Genomic DNA, 25,996 nt, shown 5'->3' with positions numbered 1-25,996 from the left:
GCTGCTGCTACAGATTTAAACAGGGGGACAGTCGCTACAATAGCAATTACCGAAAGGATACGGATGCTGTATGGCTGGCAAAGCCTTGTCCAGCTACTTTCTCAGCTGGAGGAGACTAGTTACTAACATCTACTGTATGTGGCGGATTTGTCGTTGACAAGAGATGTTATCGCGATAGCGACGAGGAACCCCCCCCCCCCCCCCCCGATTAAAATCTCAAGGAGGAAACACAAGCTTAGGGGGGGAAAAGGAGAGTTAAAATCAGCCGTAATGAAACTCTTGACTCAGCAGTGCGCGGGGGGAGGCTGCCGTAGGCACGGCCGCGGCTGGTTCTCCTCGCAGGGGAGAACCAGCCGGGGCAGAGGCGGCCGTGGGAGCGAAGCTGCCGCAGGCGGGAGGTGCCCCGGGTCTCCGCTCCTTGCCGAGACCCGTCTCCCCAGCGACTCCCCGACTCGTCTGAATCAAAACCAACTCAGGCAGTGCTTGGGAGCTTCTGCGAACGGGGCGGGGGGGCGGGCCCGGCAGCCTCCCCACCTCCTTCTCTCCGCCGTTTGGCGACCTTCCTCCCCTTGCGGATCTCCTCCTCCTACCTCTCCCTTCACGGCCAGTCACGCTGCGAGCCGCAGGCAAAGCCCCGCACCCGCGGCCGCAGGGAGGCCGGTAGCACTCGGCAGAACCGGGAGCGGACCGCACGTTGTGCTTTCCTTTGGGGCCCGGGTTGGCGGGGCTGTCCCGTCGCTGAGCCGGGGGGGGCCAGGACTCGGAGCCCTTTCGGGGCGTAGTCCCGCCGCTCCGCCCCGGGGCGTTGAGGAGGAGGAGGAGGAGGAGGAGGAGGAGTGGGGTGTCTCGGCCGTCCTTCCCCTCCCCGCGGGCTGACCCCGCGCGGGCAGGCAGGCAGAAGGCGGCGCGGCGGCGGGGACGTACCCGGCGGGATGCGCGTTTAGCGGCGGCCCCGGCCGAGCGCAGGCCCCGCCGGCTGCACCTGGCGCCGGGGGAAGCGGCCGCGGAGCCCCACGTCCTGCGCCCGACACCCATCATGGAGAAGCGAGGGGAGGACGAGCCTCTCTCCCACCCCCTGGAGCCCGAGCCCGAGCCCGAGCCGCAGCCGGCGCCGCCGGGGGAGAAACGCTTCAGGTTGTGGTATGTGGGTTCGTCGTGCCTGGATAGACGGACCACGCTGCCCATGCTGCCCTGGCTGGTGGCCGAGATCCGCCGCCGCGGCCAGCGGCAGGAGCCCTGCGGCGCCCCGGGCAGCGGGGTGCCGGCCCGCGAGGTGCTGCTGCTGCTGGGCTCGCCCACGCTGCGCTGCGTGCCCGCCGGCCCCGGCCCCGCCGCCGGCCCCGGCCGCCCCGCCAGCCCCGCGCCCGCCGTCTTCATCTTCGAGCACAAGGCGCAGCACATCGCCCGCTTCATCCACAACAGCCACGACCTCACCTACTTCGCCTACCTGATCAAGGCGCAGCCCGACAACCCTGACTCCCCCATGGCCTGCCACGTCTTCCGGGCCACCGACCCCAACCAGGCGAGTGGGGGCAGTGGGCGGGGGCGCTGCCCGGGATCTCCCCGCTTGGCTTCTCTCCTCGCCGGGCAGGACCCCAGGCGCTGCGCTCCGCAGCCGTGGAGGGGCCGATGTGCCCGGGCAGGGCAGGGTGCTGCCTGCGGGGCACTGCGGGACCGCAACCTCCGCACGCCCACCCGGGGCGCGGGAAGCCCGCCTGGGACCGGCCATGCCCTCCGGGCTCGTCCTGGTGTGCCCCTCCATCTCAGTGGGCTGCAGCGCCCTTGGGTTCCGTGCAAAGGGAGGGTGGTGGGGACACAGAGCCCTGCCTGGCCATAGGGTGCCTTGCCAGCCCCTGCCAGGCCGGGATACCAGCCACTGCGGAACGCAGTGCCCGGCGACATGGAGCCCCTTTCTTCCCGGTCCACCCTCCGTGGGGAGGCCTGCCATCCTGCAGCAGCTCAGTGGCAAGGGCACGGTTTGCTCTACGATCAGGAGGCAGGATTTGTGTTAAAGCGTCCCAGCGATGCTGTCAGTGTTGGACGGGAATGGAATAGTGGAGGATGGTGCTTTTCCTCAGACCCCCGTGGTACAGAAGCCATCGTTCGTGACCAGCGGGTCCTGTTGTGCTCACGGGTCACGCTAAGGACACCTGGCCGTGCTCAGGCACATGCAGTAGTGCTACAAACAAGGCTAGGTTTGGGTGGGGACATTTTTGATAAAGTGCCAACTGGAAAAAAAGACCTAACAGTAAGATTGTATTTTCCTGACTATCTAGCCGGCTTTGGCTAACACATCAAGTGTGCAGCACATTTCTTTCTCTCTGGTTTAGAGTATGTGAGCAATAGTGGGTGGACAAGTAGGTTGGATAATCAATTTAGCAAGATGACAGCAAGAAAAAGGCCTTTTGATAATAGTCTTTTGGTTGAGTAAGTCAGAATACCTTCTCCTCAGCTTTCACAAACTGGAGGAAGAATCTCTTGCAGTTTGAAGTTAGCTGTCTTACTGCATGTACTGAACAGCTCCTAGAGTTTCTTTGTTTGTTTGGGTTTTCTTAAATGGGGAGGGTGGGAAATATTAAGAAAACTACTGAAAAGTTCTCAGTATATTAACCCTTTTATTTGAGCCAGACCACTTCCAGAGAGAGCATGGTGGCATTTGGATTGCATTCATAGCTGTGGCTTAAGGACAGGCAGTATCCCAAGTGGAGATAACTGTGCTTAACTTGTTGGCAACTGCTGTGGGTTCTGCTCTGCCTGGAGAGCATGCAGCAAGAGCGTGGAGGGGATCATTATCTGGCCGGAGAGGAGCCCAAATGTCCTTTTAGGAGTTTGGCAGTATGGACTGGTGCAAACTAAGATTCTTGCTGTTGGCAGAAGATGCTGAATCAAATTTATTTCTGGGGTAGGTCTGTACTGGTACCATGAGTTTGTAAAACAATCTTGCTTTTAGATAGTGAATCCCTAGTACTCCAGTGAATGTGCAAAGTGCTACATAAATTTACATTTGGAAGGCTGTTTTTGACTACAGCTCTATCCATATGTCTTCCTTCTTTCCTCATGGGGAAAGTGCCCTTATGTGCATTGAATTAAATCAAACTGATACTGTAGGTGAAGTCTTCCTATTGAAAGAAGCTGTTAGTGTGAATGTATCTTGTTCAATTTTTAGTTATACCTGTTAAGATTTTTTTAACTTTGTTATCATTAATAAAGAATATATCCCTCCCGGGAGCGTTACTCAGCACATGATTTTGAACTACAGTGAGAGCAGTAAATGCAGAGCTAGCGATGTGATTCACAAGTGTCTGATTAACAGGCAGGTTTTGTTAAGGTACCAGAAGGAAAGAGTGGATTGTCACCCCCCCACCTCCCTACCCCCAACCCTGACTTTTGTTATCAATTTGTCTAGGCTTGGTTGGCTAAGCCTGTGTAGGTATCTAGCTGTTGGTCTGTGCTAAAGCTTAATCCTGAATGAGTAAAATCGAGTGGCATGTTACTAGCTCTAAAAGTCTTCTTTCTAAGCTCTTAATTGTTTATTATAGAATTGATGCTGTCCTTGCATGCTTTCAAGATTTTTATGCATTTCAGTTTCAGTGGTTATATGAGCCTTGTATTAACTTGTGTGTTAATTTAGAAAATATTTTTCACAGCTGTTATTTTAAGACAACCTCATTTTCCATCTTCGGCTGTAGTGACTTTGAACCAACCTAAGTTGGCACTGCTACTGAGAAAAGTGATCCTGTCCTCTTCAAGCCTCAACCCCTTGTTTCTTCCTCTCAGCTTTGTCCTCGTGGCAGCACAACTGTTTGTGCAGCCATATGGCAAACAGGATCTGGGAATTGACTGGTGTTAAGCTTGCTTTTCCCTTACCTTCTCTGGAGTATTTCCAAACTGCTTCCCTCATTTGCTTTACTATGCAACCCTAATGACTGTTTACATCAAGACTGGTGGGTTGGAGGCACATGGTATCAATGAGTGGCCAAGAAGGGGAAGGGTCAGGTAGCCTTTCCAGAAGTTCTAGAGAAGGTAATTTCCAGAGGAATTGTGGATACTGCATCCCTGGAATTGTTCGAGGTTGGATTGGGCTTTGAGTGACCTGGTCTAGTGGAAGGTGTTCCCTGGCAGTGGAATGAGCTGGTCTTTAAGACCCCTTCCAAGCCAAACCATTCTGTGATTCTGTGGAAGTTATGCTGACTTCAGATTTGCTGTGGTATTGTCCACAAAAGCAAAGCTGTGGTATTGTCCACTTTGGCTGTATTAAGTTCAGCAGCATGCTAAGTAGCTCTGGAATGAAGGAAAGGTACAGGAGATGTCTTGGGGTCTCTGAGTTAGAAGACAGCTAGCCATAATGTTGAATGGTGGATGTTAATTATAAAAGTGAGAGGTTAATGATTGACTTTCGAGGAACTGGTGCTATCATGATAGTTCAAAAAATGACGTAGGTGAGAGTGAAAGTTTTGGCTTCAAGCCTGTAGCTTTGTCCACCAGCTGTACTGCATGCACAATGTTTAGGCTGCACATGCATTCCCTATGATCACAAAAAGGCAGGTATTCATAGAAAAAAGCACTGCCTCTTGCCATTCTCTGCAAATTTCCTTCCCAGATGGCTGGTGAAAAGCCAATGTAATATATGCTCTGATGACATCAGGTGGGAAGATAACATTTTTTAATATTATTTGCTGTGACTGGAGAAAAATGAGAGAGTGAGCTAGTAGTATGAAACACTTTAATATTTTATTTGAAAGCCTGAAAATTTTAGGCAGAGCTGAAAAGTAGGAGCCAGTGGGGTGACTCCTGTTCTGGAGTAGTACTTCGGCAGAATGTCAAACCCAGAGCTTGTTGGCATGACAGTGGATGCTAGGATACATTTATTGGGGGGGGCAGTGTGGGTGTGTGTCTCTTTTGCTGTGTAAAGGGGAGACATCTAAAGGGGATGTACAAGGGGAGACATCTGAAGCCATTTGACTGGTGGAGATGGGAACAGAAATATTTGCCCTTTTTTCTCTCCCTCGGAACTTACTCCAGTGTTTGCTGCTTCTTGTAACTGTTCAAAGCAGTAGCCAGCTGGAGTGGATATGGGTACTTGTCTATTTAGTGTTGCCTGGTGGCTTCTGAGTAGCAGCCAGAGATTTGTTATTTTGTGCTGCTGTCATTTGAGAATTATTGAGTATGCACAGACTGTATGTAGACATCAGATGACAGCATTGTCTCATTTTATATTTGACAGATTTTCTTTACAATCCTGGGAATAGATTTTTTTTTTAACCCAAAAGTTAGAGTTTATAAATATGGCAGACATACCCTTCTTGCAGCCATTGAGAAAAGGCTGTTTAATTATTAGTTTCAAGCTCAACTTTAACACATTTTTATAATTAAATACTGATTGTATTCTGTGAACCAGATTTTAATTGTGTGGAACAATCAATGCAGTTCAACAATTGCCTTGAGTTCCCTGTTCTCTGGGGGAGAGGTTTATGGTATGATCTCTGTCTGCAGGGGTTTTTTTATCATTATCATGCTGATCTAGATTGTGTGTTTCCTGCTTGAAACATGAATAAGCCTGTTTTGAGAGGATTTTTTTTTTAACCTGAGCTGGCATCCTAAATCAAATGATACTTTACTTGATTCTTATTAGTGAAAATAGTTGTTTCCTCCAGTTAAGTAAGAACTCATTTCATGCGTTTTGGTTTTCTCTTCTCAAATTTATAAGCATGATGAAATTGTATTGTTGAAAGGTTTCAAAAGTCATCCGAGCTGGCTGTGGAAAAAAGATATTCAGGTGGACAGACCTCAGTGGAATTCAGCTCTTGTGGGTATAATCTATAGCTGTGTCTTTGTGCTACACCTATGTGTTAAGGGTCTAGGCTTTCTCAAGGGGAAGCAGAAGTAATGGAGCCTTTTGGTGACAGTGTAAAGCTGTGATAAAAACTGGAGAGGTAGAAACTTAGAGACAAGAGCCAGAGACAGCCCACTTCTCAGAAACACTTGTCTATTCCAAGAATGTGTTTCTTTTCTGTTGAATAATGTGTTTCAGTAAAGCAAGGCCGTAAGACAATTGTTCTGGAAAAGCAAGGCATCAGTACAAAGTCTAGTCAAAGGAGGCTTTTATGCTCTATGAATATCATGTTACATAAAGTTTCCTACTGAAGAATGTAAGTAAGAAATGCTTGAAGAACTAAGTTTGTCAAGTCTACATGCATATTTCTGTTGTCCTTTGATTATTATGTGATACAGGAGCATGAGCTTGATGGCAGTGAAGTCAAGGTGTAGGAAGTACATATCTACAGCATTGCTGGAATTCATATTAAGGTATTGCAGTGGCTGAGTTGTCTGATAAGATGTGTTTTGAATAGGTATAAGAGACCTGACAAAATAGATATGCAAAATAGGTTTTGAAGGATTCTGCAGCAAATGGGAGAACTGACATTTGGCTGATAGCGCAATTTGGTTGCAGAGGAAAGATTTTCCATGAGAAAGATAGGTTGTCCCTGTTTTTACCAAGAAAACAAGTCTTGGAGGGACCAAAAAAATGAATGTTTTCTAAGTTCGTGTGGGTCAGAATTTCATTCATGGGTTGAGAAACTGAAAAGCAATGACTCAGAACAAAGCATGGATGTTAAGGGCTTGCAATGAATGTGGAATTGTTTGGTGAGCAGCCTTATTATCTCTAGCTTACATGGGCTATACAGCCTCAGATGAAAAGTCTTGCACTCCCTTTTTTGAAACTGAAAGTTGAGAGCCTAAGGTTTCATTATTGATTTCCTTAATAGATTTGGCACATTTTTTTTTTCTGAAAATGAGAGTACTTTTCATTTTAGGATTGTAAAGCTATCTTTAAAGTTTGGTTTTGAACATCCTGTCCATAATATTTTTTCCCATTTCACAAACAGAATAAATAATAAAAACATTAAAATTGTTGAGTGTTTCTAAACGGTGATATGTAGCCTTTTTATTCCTGGCCAATGTTTAGGAGAGGAAAGATAATGGTTTTAAATACCCTTGTCTGTCATGTTTGTAGAAAGAATTAATTCATTTTGCCTTTTGCAGTTTATGAAAACCACCCATTATTTGTAGAGTAGAAGCAATGTCTTGGAGGACTCTATTTTCAAAAAGACCAAATAAAATATGTGAAATTATGTATTTCTCTGAGAGTGGCTGTAGATAAACAGTGACCAGATAATAGGGCTGTCTTAAAGAAAGGAGGCTGTGTGTATCTGAGAATACCAAATCAAGGCTTCTCTTCTGATTATTTGTTTCTAGGTTTTTTTTGTTTTTTTGTCCTGTCTGTCAATGTAGAGGCAGTTTCTTTTGAAAACAATTAAATAAAAATCTGACTTTTTAAAAGATTTAGCTAGCATATGTGTGTCTTGGCAACAAAGAGAGTCTGATTTTTAGGGGTGATGGAAATCTCCGACCAAGGTGCTTGAAGGTGGTTATTTATAAAAGTGAATTCTAGAGAAGATTTAATTTCTAAACAGCCATTATGAAATAGTGGTGTTCCTGATGCCTATCAGTCTCTGCTCTTTGCTAAGGTTTGGTACAGCATTTGATGTGCACAGCTCACCATTCCTTGGATCTCTTCCATCAATCTTCCCCATTTGGAGCTCCCTGAACATCTTGAGTTTCTCTGAGGTGAAGTGGTGGATGAATACCTCAGTGAATTGGGACCAGTTCAGAGATTGCTATCTGCTCTGTAGGTCATGCAGATTTTCAGCAGCATTGGCATGGTCCCCTTGTGGTACCAGCTGTCCTCTGCCACCTGGTTTTGTTTCCTTTGTGGTTTCAGATACCATTTCAAGTGCAGGGACAAGGAGGAGTTTATTTCCAATGTGGCTTTTGTCACGTATGCGAACTGTGACATCTTCCACATCTGTGTTATGTGCTGTTCTGAGACACCTTTAGAGACCACAAGGAGATAAAAAGACCTACAAGACCTTCAAGGCTGAAAATTCTACTTGCAGAGGTCATTAATTAATGTGGTGTTTCCAGGGCTGCTGTCAACCAAATTTAAGGCAGCAAAGTGATTTAATTTAGAAATAGGCTCTGTGCTTTCCTCTTCTGTATCACCTGTAATACAGTATCTGCCACCTTACATTCTGACACAAATACCTACATCAAGACCATGTGCAGTTACATGGGTTCCAAAATAGAGCATCACCAATGCAAGATAGCATATGATCATTTGACAAACAACTGTATTGTCCCTGGAGAGGTCAAAGTATAAAAAGACAATACTGAATGTCAGAGGGCAGGATAAAAATATGGAAGTGGTTACACCAGGGATGCATGAACTATGTGACTTCCTATTTTGGGATTTGTTTCGGGTATCAGAGAACACGCATAAGTTCTGGATATGCCTGTTTTCATCCATGAACATCTTGGGGTTTTTCACTCCTTTTCAAGTGTATTAATCAGGTGACATCTGGTAGATCAGTGAGATGGGCAAATAAATATTCTTGATGGTCCTGTAGGTCTGAAATTGCTCTGTTATTTCAGTTTTTCCCTTGGCATCAGTCAAAGGTAAACGTGTTTGTGCTCCATGGGTTTAGTTCTGATAGTGTATTGAAGACTTCAGAGAAAAGAACATAAAAACCCACACAAGCAACAAAACCACACACACTTGACTGAAGGGGCTCATGGCAGCAAATATTAGAGTCTTAAGTTTTATATTTTATGGAAGTTAACTATGTATCTTGAAAAATCCAGTTATTTTTTATTCTGAATGCAGTCATGCTCTACCAGTGCAAAGCCTATGGTCATCTCAAGCCTCTCTCCTTTCCTTGCCTTTGCCTCTCTGTAGCAGCCACCCTGCTTGAAATGAGCAGCAACTGTGCCTCGCTGTTTGAGGCAAAGCCTGCTTAAAGCCATTCCTCTTAGGAGAAATGGGCTGCTTAGCCCCCCGCCCCCTCTCCCTGCTGCAGGGAATTAGGACTTAGAGTGAGAAGTTAATTACTTGGTCCTCTTCTGGAGAGGATGGTGCTGCCAGGATCCGCTGCTCCCTTAGCAGACTCTTTCTGGATGAAGAAAAAGGAAAAGCTTGGCACCAGCAAGACTATTAGGTATCATTTTACCTTCCCAAGATCAAACTTTGTATCTTGGCTTCAGCTGCAATGCCTAAACATGGTTTTTATGTCCTTTTGTGTGGTTTTAGTTGAGTCCACTGAACAAAAACTTTCAACATGCACCTCAAAGGCTGTCACAGCATGAATAGATAAGGTCAAAGACATATTGTAAATACATGTATGACATGTCTTAAATTTTCAGAGCCTCAAAAAGATGTCATGAGCTTACAATTGCATAGTTGTGTTACAACTGCTTTCAGTTTGGATCATTTTAAGAGTGGCAAAGTACTTCAGTTGAACCACTGCACAAAAGTAACTTTTTTTTTCATTATTAAATTTTTATTGGACTCCTAATGCTATTCAGAAACTCTGCTTGATGCTTTAGAGGAATTGTATCTATTCAACCACATTTCCTGACTTTATAAGTTACTTGTAGTAGTGAGTTGTCTTCATCTCTGTTCAGATCTGGTTGCTTTCTCATGGAATCCATAACTTTCCTTTTTAAAATCATTTTATGTATTTGGAATTAGATAGGCTTTTAAAAATAATGTTTTCTAGAAATTTGGAAGGGTAATATGGTGAAGATTTTCTTCTGTATCTCTCAAACTGCTGAAGATAGGTAGGATTCTACAGTATTGGACATGTGGCACTTTTCTATAGGATTAAATTTATTTAAAATGCTGACATGAGAGAGAGTGTTGTTCAAAGCCAGTGTGAAAGACTTGTAGAAGCTGTTGGGTAAGATAAAACCAATACCATAGAAGTGTGGCTTTTTTCCAGCTCGACCATCCCTAGCTCTGTGGTTTTCCCTCTCCCATTACAACTGACTTTAAAGGTGTATTTCAGTCATGAAGTTCATTTCTGTATGTTGATAAACCTTAACAAAGAGCTTGGTCTGTTAAAGTGACTGGGGTTATGTTTTGTTTTATTACTCTTCTTGGCAGGAGCATGTGGATCTGCACAGCACTGTTTAGAGATCCTTGATGCATTGAAAAACATGTTGAGGGAAGTCAGAATATTATCCTCCAGGGCACAGCAGTGACTGCCTTCCAGACTGTTCATGATTTTGTTTTTCCTAGCAAGATAAATAAATATTTATTTTTTTAGAATGCTGATGTTAAATATATTTTATGTATTATGTGACACAGATGTGGGTTTCCTGTTATGTTAATTCAGAAAAAGGGCAAAAAGCAGCAATGTCCCAGGAACTTTGGGAATAGTCAGTGGTCTGTGGGTTCCTAAGTATTTCTGAAATAGAGTAAATACTCAGTAACAGAGCAGCGAAAGATGAGGACGTGCAGTGCTAACTTGTTGAAGCATATTTTTATGTGCCTGTTCATAGTTTGTTTCTGGCTTTGGCTTGATTATTCCTAACAACTCCATCTCAAGTTACAGTAAGATTTCTAAATAAAAATAGAGTAGGCTAATGTATATTTAACAGTGCTGTATTTGCCAGGGAGGAGCCAGTTGCTTGCTTGCTGCTTGGCTGAAGGGCAGAAATGAAGCATCACACCAACTCCAGCTAAAGCCCGCGCTGAAAGCTGATGTTTGACCTTCAGGTGCCATACAAATGCAAAGGTCTGCAATTCCTGCCTGCCCCAACTCTGTCACAGTGTGCAAAATTATGACTTTGGTAGTCTAAAGTGAAAAAACTCATTCCTGCTTGTGTGCAAATTAGAAGGGGAAGAGATTGTGTGTATGACCTGCTGCTGTACTTGGCAATGAAAATAAATACCAGACTGCCCTCAGGGTCGTGGTACTTCTGTGGCAATTAAGCAGTTAGGTCAAAAATTCCCAAACAAACTACTGTAAGTATACTCTACAAAAACAAAAAACCAAGAACGTGATTTAAGATCCCGAAATGCTGCTCTGATGTGCAAATCCTATAACAACTGATAAGAGAGCTTTCTGTGGAAAATACTACTCTTTCTGTAAAATTTGGTTTAGGTTTTTGTACAAGACATTTTTTTTTCCTTTTTTTTTTGAATGGAGAACAGTTTAAAACAAGTATCCATTTTGTAGACAACACTTCTGGCCTGACTTTATGGTCGTACTCACTGAGAGCCTCAATTTTCTGTGCAGCATGACTGCAAACTTTAGCAGTACAAAAAATAACTTGTAAAGAGGATACACTTTTTTTTGTAAACGAGCTACATTATAAATAGACACAAGATGTTGGCTTTTCTTCAGCAGCAGTTTTTTTGGGTGAACCTTGCCAAAAGAAAATCAAGTGAGCCTTTCAGTAGGAGTAACACATCATACTTCTATTTAAATTATTCATGAAGAAACACACCCAGTTATCCATGGCATATGTGTGCATATATTCAGATCTAGCCTTGAGAAAATTTGCTGACCTAAACATGGGAGCCGAGTAGGAGCAAGGCAACATGATTAAAGCCAGCTCAGAAGGAGTGGGTTTACATCCTGGCACTGTGCCTTGGATTCCCTGTCTGCTTAGTGCTAGGGAGAACTAAAAATATCATCTGCAGTTTAGTGGGATAGTGTGAAGTTTACAAAATGGATAAGTTACTTCCATAGTGACCTTCTGTCTGCAGAAATCACCACAGAAGAAGGTGATATTTAAAAAAAAAACCAAAAAAAAAACCCATATGGAGAGCTATCAGTCAATCTGTATAAATGCTGTAGAGATTTTTAGGGAATTTTGTTTTCCTTTTTTCAATATGTATGTTGTCCTTAAAATATACAGCATTACAGTTGGGAGTGTAGAGAAACATAGAGGTCAGCCCAGACTGCTAGGTTTGCTTGAGTTTTGTGTTTGTTTATGTAACCAAGTGGTTTGTTTCTGTATGATTGCTCACTGTTCTGCATTTTATCTGTTTTACTTAAAATTGTAGCCTTGCTGGTTGTAGTTGTATGGAAGTTTGAAAGGGAACTTCATGTTTAGTGAAAATTAGAGGTTAAACCCCATTTTAACAATACCATCAGTAGTCAGCCAAACAGAAGCTTAGCTTTGGTGCAATTTTATTTCTTATCTGAGTTTAAATTTTTGAGATTTGACAAGATATTTGATATGCTTCTGCTCTGAGTTCTCACATGACCACCATAAAAAGGTTAGATTTTGAGAAGACAATTAATTATTGTATTTCTCCAGCACAACAGACTGGATGCTTTAGGATGTTACTTCTAGAAGTGTCAACCTCAGCAAGGCAGGGATTTATATGTATATACTGCTGTTCATTACCTATTGAGTTACAAATCTGCAAGACTCACATCATTATCTGGATTATCACAAGCTTTCATATTAAACTTGAAGTATCAAAATGAAATGTTGCAGTGCTGTTTCACTGCCAGCACTGCCTCTAATAATGGAGATTCTTTTAGCTACTTAGTCCTGCTGTTATGTTTTGCAATTCTCCTGTCAGACTTTATACATGTAGTTTACCATCACCTGAAGAAGTTTGGCAGAGTTACCTTAGCTTTGACACTCATTTTGCAGATTTTAAAATTCTTACCATTGCCCTGTGGAAAGCTCAGAATATTCTGTGGAGTCCCCCAGGTTGTTGCTGTCCTTGTGGAAGTACAGCACTCAGGCCTGTCCTGGGCTAGTCTGTTAGAAGTAAAGAGTAGGCTTAGCAGTGTCCTTTTACACAGGTCAGTTAATTCACTTGTGCATACTGCTGCCACGTGGGCTCCCCAGCCACGGCACAGGGAGCGGTGTACGTGAATTGTATGGATCACTGCTCCTGGAAGGGCTGTTGTTATGCACCCACAAGAGCTCTGCATGAAACTATGCAGGGTCTGCTTCATGCTTTTATCCCCTGTTTAATTGCTTTGGGTTGGTTTCAGGGGACTATTCAGTGAACAACTTAAGACTGTCTAGAGAGCCCTGCTCTGAAATAGGATCCAAGGCACACAAATCATTGTCTGGATTGCAGGGTTTTCCTGTAGGATCACCAGCTGCTAGAAGATCATACTGCTTCACTACTCTGTTACTGCTTTAAGTGTCATTCTACTAACAAATATAGCAGTCTCTTTCTATTACTGTGTCATAAAAGTAATATTCTGGATGTTTTTTGTTTCTGCCTGTACTGTTCCTATTAAAATGTCAAAATATCTTTCAGCTCAGTTGAATAAACAGGTGAGTAAGGATGTGATAGGTTTCTAATTCAGTTTCTGTGTGGGTTGCTATTGTCATTTGGAACATTGTAGAGACCCAAGAAAACACCAAATTTACATGCCAATAGAAGTTTGTGGTATGCACCCAGAGTGTTCTTCCAGGGGAGCACACTTCTTGAAGGGTTGTTTTCTCTAACTGACACCTGTGAATGGTCACAGTGTAGGTAGGATTGGGAACCACACCATGAAGGTAATGGGGAATCTGGTACAGAGATCAGAGCTGCCCACAGAACAGTGAAGAACACAGATCCCTGTGAGATTCCTTACTGATTGCCAACAGATGCATTGGTTTTTGAATTTTTGGGCTTTTCCAGTCTTCTTACTCTATGTGTATAGAAGGTTACTGCTTATTATTTTCTTATGTCATATCTCTTGCTCCTCTGTTTCTCTCATCTCCTTGAAATTGTCCCAATCCAGGATTATAATCTTTGGGTTTTGAAGGAGTTGTTGGTACTGCATGCAGTACTATCAATCATGAAAAGTCACTATTCTGACCATAGGGGAAAACAGATAATAATGCCTTTAACCCTACTGCTTCCCACAAGCTGCTGGCCTCAAGTTAAAACTTGAAAGGAAAAAAAAACTGTTGTTCATTCTTTTGATTGCTTGCTTTCAGAAGCTGAGCTTTTCAGATACAGCTATCAGGAGTATAAAAGTTTTAACTTTATTCCTGTTCATATTTCTTGTTTCAAGTTCCATATTTTAGAAGTATCACCGAGACTAGCTTTTATTTTTTAAATTAATATTAACAGGTTTTTTAAAGTGTAAGTTCTGGTAGCAGCTGTTTATTGAATAGAATCTTGAACAGAAAATTTTATGTGAAAGTAATAATTCATGGTGTTAATTTCAATTTTAATAGAGCTGTTCTAGTGTTCTTACTTGCTCAAAGTTCCTTTGCATTTGAAGTTTAGTTTCACCTTCACACCCTTTTTTTAAAACACATGACCTGGCACAAATTTATTTTTAAGTTGTACTGCCGGTGGCTGATGGGAGGTGAAAGTTGGTCTCCTCAGTGACCAACACAAATGTATTCTGTTTCACAAGGGAGGTTTGAGTAACAAAAAAAACATCAAACGGATAAAGAAACCCCAGCCTCTACTGTAGAGGGAAGGGATGGTGTGCTGTATGGTAAAAGTCTGTAGTATTAGCAAAATAACTCCTGAAGCCTAATATGAACAGCTGAGTCATTTATAGCTGGTAGAGAGACAAATTGCTGCTGAAGGATGTTTGTTATTGCATGGCTGCTGCTACAGCTGGTGGATTGCCTGGGTAAGAGCAAAGTAAACTTGAACCCAGTAAAAACTGCTGTGAAAAGTACACTCCAGATAAGCATGCTTTAATCTCTGGAACTTTTAATTGGTTCAACAGCATTTTCTAGTGCCTCACATTTTCAAATGTGCAAACATATTTATTACATTGACATAATTATCAATTTCTAATTTATTCTTCTCTGTCAATCCACTGATAATAGTAGCAGAGAACACATTCTCTTTTACTGTTATACAGATAGGGTTCATATATCAAACTATGGAGTTAATATCTGCCCTTGAAAGTCTCCTGACTATTACTTCTCTGCTTCTTAATGCAGTACCAGGCTGCTACTGTAGGTCCCCATGCGGATGGTCATGTCTATCTAGTGAGGTTTGAATGTGTTTTAATATGAGCCTGAGTATGCAGCTATGTAAAATTAATCCTCTCAAAAATTTCTATTCAGTTCATTATCTCTGAACATCATGTCTTTTGGAAGATTGTTTTGACAGATTACTTAATTAATTATAAAATAAAGACAGCTTCTACCTTCCTTAATATTTCCTTTGCCTCCCAGCTGCTTTTTTACAAGCAAAACTGAGCATCAAAAATAATTGCAAGCCCCTGCCCCAGTGCACCATGGCAAAGGGTGAGTAGGTATAGTTTTCAGCAATCCTTTAGTTCTCTCACTGGTCCTAAAGAAGCTGGCAAATTGGTGGGACTTGAAACAATACATTACAAAATTTCAGAGTGCCATTTCAGGGAGGGCAGCAACATAGGTTAAAGCTAAGGGCAAAAGCAGGGCAATTCCTCTGCTCCATGGGGGAATAGTAATGCTTCCATGGGAGCCTGCTGGAGGAATGATTAGTGGCCAGTCAAAGGAGAGGGAAGCTTTTAGTGTCCTGTATGATAATCAAGCTCCTGAATAATTAACCAGTGACTCTGACAAATACACTCCTCCTGTTTCTCGAATCATGTTATTTCTAACACCCTACACAGTTATTTGCCAGTTTGCTTACAGAGATGTAGCACTACAGCTACAAGTTTACAGTATCAGTAACTATCTGAATACCTTCCTGGTCATCACACCCCCTGTTATCCATGTGGCCACCTGTCTGCATAGTTTGAATAACGTAAAGGCAAAACCCCCAAACACAGCAGTAATTTTTTCAAGAATATTACATCTAGTCACACACAGATTCAAGTCCCACAGAGAACCATGCCCCCTGTCTTTTGACCAGGTATCTCAGATTGCTCTGATAGCTCTATGTTACCCGTAGTTTCTTTTCTGACAACCTGGATGGTCTCAGCCTGTTGCCCCAGCATTAATGACAGAATACATCAGTGCATACCTCTTGCTTCAGCCTCCAGAGTATAAACTAACAGATGGTGTTGGCTAAGAGAAGAGGGGACATTAATTTCATCAAAATTACTCATTAAAAGATGCTGTTGCATGAAAATCTTTTTGAATAGCTCAAGCATGGAAATTCCATTTATAAAGGCATTATTTCTTTGTGCCCCAGAAATAGGTTGGAAATAATTTTTTTATGATTAGACCAGGTGTAATTATTTTAGAGATGAGTAAATTAAAATAAAAAAAGGTACTGATGGAGGTGGGGTTGACTTTATGTGCAGAATGCTTATTAGGACTATAAACAAGATCAGTTATTTTCAATAATAGATTGAGTCACTGGCAACTTTTAATAGTCCAGATTAACAGAAATGCCTATTTCATATCTTTGGGGAGATTTAATGCTTGTGTATTTCTCCAGCTTTTCAGTGAAGGATGATTGTGTCTCAAATCAGCTTCTACTATAATTATATTTTCTCAAGCATAGGTGACTTTCACTTTGCTGTCTCAGAGTCTACGTATCTAATGTTTATGTGTTGCATCTTTCACTGTGTATCCCAAAAATTCCCACACACAGTGGTATAAAGCAAAAACATCCATGCCTTGCAAAAAATGATCTATGGGAACACTTGGACCTTGTGAAGTAATTTGGATGTCCTCAAGCAGAAGTGACTATTTTGCAGCTCATTCTGCAGTTTCACATAAAGGAATCTGCAACTGTGGTGCTGATGGCTGCTTTGAAGAACACAAGTCCTGTTTCAGCAAACATTGACCTCCTGCCTGTGGGACTGATCATCTTTAAATGTCCAGCTCTCTCTCTAGTGCATAGATAAGTTCCTTTCCTTTAAGCCCTTCCTCCTAGATCCCCTGCTGAGAACATGGGATCCTATCTATAATTTCTAAAAAAGGACCTTCCTTCAGGTTGTTTCCCAGCTTGTAAACACCCTTTGTCTGTGGCCTTGCAGTCATGCTGCCGCCTTGTGAGCTGCAGTTCCTGGTTGAACACAATTGCCCAGTGTTACAGCTGGGCTGGCACAAAAATGCCAATTATCACCCAGAACTACACTATTCTGCTGATTTTACATGCTTAAATACTTATAAGTGGTGATTCTTTCCAAGCTGATTTCTAACGGCACAGGCCTTTTAGGTGTTCTTGAACAACTCTAGCTGACTTCAGGGACTTGGCTTGTCTATGGATATTCCTGAAATTGGCTGCAAGCCCAATATTTGACTGGGTAGGTTCATCTGAAAAGCACTATGGTTAGGTCTTGTTTCCAGATGAAAGCTTTCTGTAAATTTGTCTTTTAACAAGGCATGTTAAAAATTCTTTCTCTTATTCACTAGCTGGTTTGCAACGTGCTTTATAGAAAAGTGCATAAGTTGTCACCTATCCTCTTCCAGCAGCAGCTTCGAATAATTGCAAGACATTCTAAGAAGAAGCTGTTACTTGTTTTCCCACAAACTTAGGAACTAAAGAACCTGCTATTGGAGCTTTTCTTCCATATACTTCTTGTAGTTGATTACAGTTTTATGTGACCTTCTGATGACTTAGGGGTGTTTTGGAAAAAGCACTTTTCCAAAGTGAAAATGGAAATGTGGCACAAACATTAAGAGTGAGTCCAAACTGAAGAATTTGCACAAGGAATTTCCAGGTGCCTTGAAAGAGCTGCCTGTGGTGGTTTTATTTTTTAACAGAATCCAAAACCCAGGTAAAAGTGTGTTTCTTCCTTAGCAGTTGCTGAACTGTGTTGTGTTTTCTGTTGTATTTTAAGCACTGGAGCACTGTAGTTTCCCTCCAGATGGACTGACAGACCAACAAGAGGAACTAGAGAGGAACCCTAGCCTTTGGGGGTAGGGGTGGCTGTAAAAATAGAGATTTCTTTTTAAGGTCATCTTCAACAAGGATCCTTTGCCCATGGTCTCATATTCTTACTTCTGAACAAACACCAGAAGACAGAGTATCTTTGTGGCACAGTAGTTTTAGGGTTATGAAGAGGTGAGCCTCAGCAGCCCTGCTTTTCCTTTCTTGTACCTTAAGAGCAGACAGTAAAGTCAGGACACATGGATTATGTATTGTGTGCTGTCTGTAGAGCTGGTGAGACCCATACATGTGCACTCCAGTGCTAAGCCTGCTTCTGCTAGAAGAGAGCCCTGAGGAGATGGTTTTCAGGTCAGAGTAAACTAGGAGGGAATTGCACATCTTAGCCATGAGCCTCTAGAGCCAGGTGTGTGATAGTTGTGCCCCTGGTGCTATGGAAAAGGTAGATGAAAATCTAGCTATTTCTGTGAATTCAGAGATGTTAAGAAATATTGTAGTTTTATTAATTCCCTGTGCAGTTCAGTCACAGTGATTTGATTTCCAAGAGAAAGGCCTTCCAGTAGCATTAGAAGTAATTTCACAGCTTAAATGAATTCAGTCACGCCTCTGTAGTAAAGAGTGCGTTACCCTTTTTATTGCCATCTGTGAAAAATGCTTTCAGCAGAATTTGAATTCAAGACACGATGGTTAGACTGGGCTGTGCATAGTTGAAAGTGACTGATCTCATTTTTGAGAAGGTATTTCCTGATAAATGCATCTGCTTATCAAATAGAGTTTCAGAAGGGAAGTGATTACTCATTTACTGAATTTGAAGGACAGGCTTTTATAGCCTAAATTTTAGTAACCTTTCTGAATATCCAGCAACTACTTTTTAGAAGGTTAGCATGTATTAAGGGCAGATGTGGCTTTCTTTGAAAAAAAAAATCTGTCACCTCTTAAAAAATTGCCATTTGTCTTAAATGTAAATGTGAAATTCACTGATACCTTTGAGACACATACTGAGTATTTAGAAAAAAAAAATTGGGCGTTTCTTCAGATTTCCTTGGGTTTTCATTGATTAACACCTATGTTACCTGTAAAGACAGGTTTATCTGTTCACACACACTTTCATTTCTCTTTGAAGTTTGTAGGTCTGTCTGTTGGTAATGGCAGCTTGGTCTCTTATTTTTTTTTTTTTAATAGAGTAGAGAAACTGCAGCAGTTTTTAATCACTTGTAGGTATTTCTGAATTTGAAAAAATCAGGCTGGACAGACTGCATTTGAGACAGAAGCATATTTGGGGCCCTGTATCCATTCAGTATCACAAACTTGTTAATTAGGTTTTAAATAAACAAAACTTATTTTTGAGTATGAGCTGACATGTGAAGATCAAAATTCTTTGCCAGCTGTGGGCAGAGACAAATGGGCCTAACAGGGACAGAGGTCTCTTAAAATACATAACATTTTAAAGGGTCTGCGTATGCCGGGTGGACCATGTGCTTTATTTAACAATTATACTTCACCATTACAGCCAATTTTACTTGGTTTTGGTTGTCAGCTGTTCTTAATCGAATGGAGTTTATTATGTACCTTTACAGGTCCAACTAAATTGCCTTTCAAAAGAATTTTAAGAGTCAGCCTAACTAGATGCGAACATAAAAAATTCAGAAAGAACCTGAAGTACAACTCTCTTGCAGAGAGAGGGTCATGGAGTCTGACTTCTTTTTGACATAATGCTGCAAAGAGTGAGTGCTATATAAAAAACCCTTAAACACCACAACAGAATACAGACTTGATGGAGGATAGTCCTTCAGTTTTTGTAACTTTTCAAGAAGGCTGGAACTGGTGATGTGGAGCACTGTCAGCACTGTATCCTCACCTTTTGAGTAAGACAGTGACTGGGAACCAAAATTGTCATGAGTCTTATTGTTACATTAATATACATGTATATACATACACACCAACTGTCGAATTTAAAGAGAGGAGAAATTCCATTCATTAAGACTGTTTCACAATTTTTTTTCTCAAGACTGTCAATGAGCCAATGAGGTTCAGAAAGCTTTGAAGCAAACACTGTGAAAGAAGCAGTTGAGTGTTCAGCAGTTATTTACTAGCATATTGTTTCAATTAGGATTGCAACAGGAAGGAAATTTCCATGAGAGATTGCCTCACGTACCCATCAGAATACCAGTCTATTTCAGTTGTTCAGTGCAAGCTTTATATAGCTCTAACACGAGTTCAGCAAAATTGCTCTGTTTTGCACAATTAAGCTGCACAAATTGCACTGTTCTAGATTTCAGATCAAAGGTAAGTGACGGATTTGTCTTTACAAGGTGAAATCCATTGGGATTGTTTCTTGATGTCAGAAAATAAACTAGGTCCTTAGTTGGTACTTGTAGTATGAGAGAGACCAGGAATGGTTTTCAGCTTATGATTCTGCTTTACTCTGTCCATGACACAAGGTCCAGGTTCACACTGCCTCCTACATGCTGTTTTTCATTAGACAGAGAGCCCCCAGAGCAGGAGCAGAGCCATGCTGCACCCCAGAAGACACCTCAGTCTGAAGAGCAAGCCTGCCTTGTTGTTCAGAGGGCATCATGGAATGGCCTCAACTCTGTCATACCAGAGTTGATGACACGTGTTACAGAAGGGGGTCAGAATCTGCCTCTGGAAACCAGGCATACTAAAAAAAAATCCTCAGAAACTGGATCTGCTTTCTTACAAGAATTTTTTTTCTGCTTTCTGCTCTTTTGAAAGCAGATGTTTGTCTGCTGACTGCTTGCTGATCCCCAGTGTGGAAAGATCCAAGCTACATCCTAGATCTGTTGATTACCTGGAGCTGAGGCTAGTCCCCAAAGCACTGCTCCTGTCCTCTGAGCAGTGAATCAGAACATGAGAGTTCTTGCCATCCAGGCCATCACTGAGATGATAATATTTATTAAAAAATATTTTAAAAGTTACATGTAGTCTCACTTTACAGTGGCTTGAGGCCAACCATGTAGAACCTTCTAATTGAGAGTTTCTAATCTACATACAGTCCTGTAAGCCTTTATTGGAAACACCAGAATAGTTCTGAGGAACCTAACCTTCAGGCACCATGACAAGTATTGTGTTATGAAAGAGCTATTTTTAATGTATTAAAGATTAACATTGGTGTATAAAGTTAATCAGGAATAAACATCCTGTGTTGATAATACCCTTATTTTTAAGAGATCCCAAATTAGATCTAAATCTTGGGGTTTTTTTTTTAGCCAGACATTGGTCCGTGGAGTAGTCAGTCAGGAATATAACTTTTTGTAAGAAATGTGTTGTTTAGAGTGAGAGACCTTTTTTCCTGTGAATTTTCATCTTCATTATTAAATAGAAAAGGTAAATCCGTTCCTTCACTTTTCCACTGTTGCACATGTAAATAGAGGTAGAGAAGAACCTAAAATCTAAGGAATCACTGACTGTTATAATTTTTTTTTTTTTTTTTTTTTTTACATCTAGCAAGTGTACAGGCTGAGAAACAAAGTAATTATTTATTTTGGAATATTAATTTGCATTTTGTGATTCTCAATCTAAACTTGACACAAAAAAACCCCATAAAAGCACATAAACCAATAAGGAAATGATAAGCAGTAGGAGTTCCAGTGATGCATTCTGAAGGGTTTTCTTTAAACACAACTTGAAAGCAAAGTCATAACGTTTCCAGATACTTTTCAAGTGTTTTGCAAGTGTTGAATCTCAGGTATTTCACAGGGTTTGTAACCAAAACAAAAAGCTCCCATGTAATTGGGGAAAACATGTTGCAAGACTGCATGATTCTGCTGAACCTTTTTTTGGCTGCATCTCTCATCAGTCAGAAACCATGGTTGTGCTTATTTCTGGAGTTTGCTTAAGCTCTCAGCAATTTTGCTTTATGATTAGCTACTACAAGCTCTCTTCTAGTCCAAATAAACTTTTAACTCTCAGAAGTGGAATAGGGGATCATAACTTGCACTCAAGAGGTTTTTTTGGAAGAGAAATGCTCCTTGGTAAATATTAGAGAGGCTCTAGCATTGGCCCAGAATGGTAGGACTTGCATCCTTTCACACACAGCCTCCCTTAAATGCCAGAAAGTTTTTATTGCTTCTGCAATTTTTTTCATTCACACAATCTCTCTACTTCCAGGGCCACCTTTTCCTTACCCATTTAGATGCAAAATAACACATCAAGAGCTAGTTTGCAGAAGCAAATGAGAGTAGTGGGTAACTTGGAAGCCCTGGCTTTGGGGATATTTTCTTTGTCCTGCCCTGGCAGAAGAGCAAACCACAACAAGCATGTGTTACCTTGCTTCCTACCCCTACCTGTATTTAAAACTTTTCCTGTTGCAAGCCATATGCTGCTTCTCCTTTGGAGGAGCGTGAAATATTTTTAAGGATGTTAGCACAAAAACGCCTTTAGAAAGGCACTGCATGCCCTGGAGGAGGAGGTTGCAAATGTGGCATCATTGGACCTTCTTTCATTTCAGGCTGTCTTCCAGTGCACAGGCAGTCTGTAAAGCTGGCCTGGTTCTAATATCTCTAGCAGTCAGCAGGCTGCTAGCCAGGGTGTTTCAGTTTGTGTATAGTTCAAGCTGTCACATTTTGATTGAAGGGGAAGGATGTCAGTTATTTGAAGCTTCCTCCAAAGGTTTTCACGAATTAAATCTGTTATAACAGTGATGTTAATTGCACCAATGAAACATTTGCATCTCAGCAAAAGCTTTTGCTGGCTCTTGGATATATTTCTTGAACTGTTTGTCTCAGCTGCTTAACTTTAATTTCGCTTGTTCAAGGACTGTCAGAAAGGTTACCAAACTGGCTGAAAATGTCATATCAGCCAGAGACATTGGGAGGCAGCTTAAATTTTTAAACCCCAAATCCTGTGAAATACAGATAAACAGAGAAGATGTTTCTGCTACAGTCAGAATGAAGTTATTTATACTTCATCTGCTTCTAAATTTAATTGTGTTGCAATTTAAGTTCCAGTAGCTTAGAAATATAGGAGTAAAATTATGCTGTTTTTAAGCAATAACATTGTGCTGTTCTTTCCTGAAAAGTATTAGTATATTAGATAAAATATGTCATAAGGGACAGGAAGGATTAATTTTGACAGTAAGCTTTGAAGTGATGTGGTTGGAAAAAAAATTTAGCAGATATGGATATTTGCTGAAGAATCTGGATTTGCAGATTATTAAATGTGGTATGAATTACAAATTAAGGCTACTTGAAGGCTTCTCCACCTTCTATGCCTGCAACTGTGTTCTTAGACTCCATATTCTGAGAAGTTTTTCTCCTCCTAAATTAGAAAGGGCAAAAGAGTGACTCTCAGTTTTGTTAGCTAATTGTTCCTTAATGTTCAGTAGGATAACTGGGTAACAATCTAGAAAAGCATGCATTTTGCTAGTTACCATTAAAAAAAACCAAAAAACAGCCAAGAAAACATTTCTTTGAGAAAGGAAGAAAATGGTAAGTTTTTATTATTTCTGTTACAATGCCTTTTTTTTTTTTTTTGCTATGTCTGTTATAATATTTTTATTTTATACTAAACCTGAATGTTTCTTAGGGAGGTGGAAGCATGTCTTGCAGAAGAGCTGAGCAAGCAGCACCAGGAACTGCTAGAAACAACTTGGGAACAGCTAAAGGGAGAAGAGTTCAAGGAATGTTCATATCTAAGTTTGAGTATAAAGCTACAGACTAAGAGAAATCCAGACCTCTATTTACAAGAGATGCTGTCATTCCCTAACTTTAACCATAAGCTTTTAGAGTGGGTGTAATTTGCTGTATTTTAGTGTATTATTTCACATGTTCTTGTATTTTTGTAGGATGTGTGTTATGCCCCAGCCTGTTGACTTAGGGGAAGGTTATTTGATTTTACTCTGGGTGATGCGTGGGAGTGACAACAAAATTCACAGGAAGTTCAGTAACAAACTTTTACTTGCAAACTTTTAAAACAGTGAGGTAGAATAAGGTGCTTGGCAAATTTTAAAATGTATTTGTTTTGGTTAGAAGTGCAACAACATAAAAACAGTGTAACACTTAAGAAAAGGTAAAAGGGAAAGGAAGGAAAGGGTAGCAGTAGGGAGGTATATCGTGACCGCCCTTTGATCCCGAGGTGAGAACTCATTGTTGCAATTTCAGGGTCTGTTGGTTGAAGTCATAGTCCCAGTCTTGATCCATTGAGGGTGGAGGGAGCCTATGAAAGACAAAGCCCAGTGGGTTAGTGTATGCTCAGTGCTCAGCTCATCTGGGAACACCCAGGTAATTTTGCAAATGTTACAGTTAAATAAAGTATATGTCCCGTACTTTTTTTTTTTAATTTTTTTTTTTTTTTTAAACTGCTAAATGGTTAAGCATCTTCCAGTCAAACATATTCTTCTGGATGGGACATCATCTTACAACAGGTCTGTAGTCTTATCTTTTTTTGTTGTAGCTACAGCTGTGCTTTATTTCACTGTGAGTTGAAAGCTGGTCTCAGACAGGTCTTGACAGGCAGGTTAAAAAAAAAATCAATGTAATTTAAATTAACTAAGACCTTCAGCTCATGTTGCTGAGTATTTGAAAGGGCTGATTAGCATTTACTTTAGATAATGGAAACTTTGGCTAGGTTTTTTCCTTGGGAGTCAGTGACTGACAAAATCAACACCTTAATCAGCTGCTATGTTCCTCATGCACAGTCAAAGCCCTTGCTGCATGTTTTGTCACTAACCAGGAATGTTTACATGTTCCTGACTGAAATGTTAGTTCAGAGCAGGTGTCCCATGGACCCATTCTGCCTTCCAGCAAGGTTAGCTGTGTTCATCTTGTAGGCTCTGCCGTCAGTTATCCTGATGAAACTCCAGACAAAATTTGCAGCTGTAGGAGAAAGTAGTGCAATTGGAGGCACAAGTTGCACTTTATTTGTCAGCAAAAAAAATACAGCTTCCCTTCTGAAACAACAGAACAATAGTGCTTGTTTTTTTTAATATTAAGCTGAGTTACGAGAACAACCAATGGAGCTAACAAAGGATTGGATTGTGAAAGGGAGGTTTTCATTGGAGTACCAGAAAGTGAACTGTCTCTGCTATTTTTTTGGAGCTACAAAAAAGCACCAGTCCTAAAACACATGGAAATTATTTATATCTGCTGAATTGGAGCTCCTGTTTTCCCATGCAAAATCTTTAGTCAGTTTCAGTATTCACTGTTTTCCTCTACTTGCCTTTTTTTTTTTTTTTAACTTATGCTGCTATGAGAGTTCTGTGGTGTTGCCTTGAGAGTATTTAGGGTGATGATGACAGGATTGGTTCTTCAGAATAGGTTACCATGTGGGTTGTACTTAATATGCCATCTGAAACAGTCCCTTTGGAGACAAATTCTAAAATGGTTTAGCCTTCCATAGGAAACTCTGATTAGAATAGCTACATTTTTGGGGCATCCATTATTTTGAGGTGAACTTTGTACTGGATAAAAGCTTGAATAGAGATGAGGAATAAACAAAAGAGTGCAAAAATCATAGCCTATTTATCTTTATAGATTTACAAGTTGCTTAAATACAGAGATCTCTAGTGTATATAGTGTTTCTGTGTCTGGTAGAGCTGAGACCTCAGTGCTGTGAAACTAGTACTTCACATATCTATGAAAATTAGGAAGATAAAGGAAAGGAAGCTTGCTTTGGGCAATGAGTCCAAACATTTGGGGGTTTCAGGGGGAGTCTAATTATGTTCTTTCAGTTGTGGGAGAAGAAAGCTGAAGCTGGGGGGAAAAAAAAATCACTGTGTTACACAGACAGAGCCTTTAGTGCACAACGTTAAACATCGGGCTGTTACCTTCTTCTATCCAAAAAGTCTTCACCTGCTACCTTCACATCATAACTGGGATTTCATATTGAAAGGTAATGAGAGATAGCAGGGAAAATCCTGGCACTGTGCACATATTTCACAAAACACTCCCACTTTGAAATGACATCTCCATCAGTCATACAAGATGCATCTGTTTACCAAAACACCACTTCGGTGTCCAGATAGGAGCAGGTATTAGAGGTGTTATGAGCCAACTCCCATAGATTCAGTGTGTTATGATGGGATTCATTCTTGGGGAAGAGTCGGCTGAAACAGTAAATGTTAAACTTATTGGTACCAAGAAGCATATGAAGGCATCACTAGTTGTAACATCCTTGGAGGATAATGATGTCAGTGGACAGCTTGTGCTGTGCTGGATGTTTAAAGTGTTTTAAGTACAGTTTTGAGTGGCAGATTTAATCTAATTAGCACCGAGCTGATACCATTAACAGTTGCATTCTCTCTTGCACAGCTGAACAGTTACCAGTCAGCACTGCATTGCAGAGGGAGTTGTGTAAGTATAAAAAAAGACATGATCTTGTCCTTGAAGAGCTTCCTCTTTCCAGTGATGTATATCCTGATAA

General features: G+C 41.3%; 1 protein-coding gene across 5 annotated transcripts in view; it reads left to right on the top strand.

The window, feature by feature from the left end:
• The window catches only part of TBC1D4 (TBC1 domain family member 4), a 111,150-nt gene that overhangs the window by 11,166 nt on the left and 73,988 nt on the right, over positions 1-25,996 (top strand). The window contains exon 1 of one of the 5 annotated variants that reach the window (XM_059839150.1): positions 877-1,140. The exons of 2 other annotated variants lie outside the window; for them this stretch is intronic. Coding sequence is in view for 2 of the 3 variants with exons in the window: in XM_059839145.1 (XP_059695128.1) it covers positions 1,037-1,522 (486 nt within the window). In the remaining variant the exon portion in view is untranslated. Of the gene's footprint in view, positions 1-876; positions 1,523-25,996 lie in introns of those variants that run through there. 2 more of the 5 variants (XM_059839145.1, XM_059839146.1) reach the window with 2 other exon arrangements.

Source organism: Haemorhous mexicanus, chromosome 2 (genome assembly GCF_027477595.1).
Source record: "Haemorhous mexicanus isolate bHaeMex1 chromosome 2, bHaeMex1.pri, whole genome shotgun sequence".
Taxonomy (NCBI): domain Eukaryota; kingdom Metazoa; phylum Chordata; class Aves; order Passeriformes; family Fringillidae; genus Haemorhous; species Haemorhous mexicanus.
The sequence above is the reverse complement of the archived record's forward strand: the minus strand, read 5'-3'. Positions and strand labels throughout refer to the sequence as shown.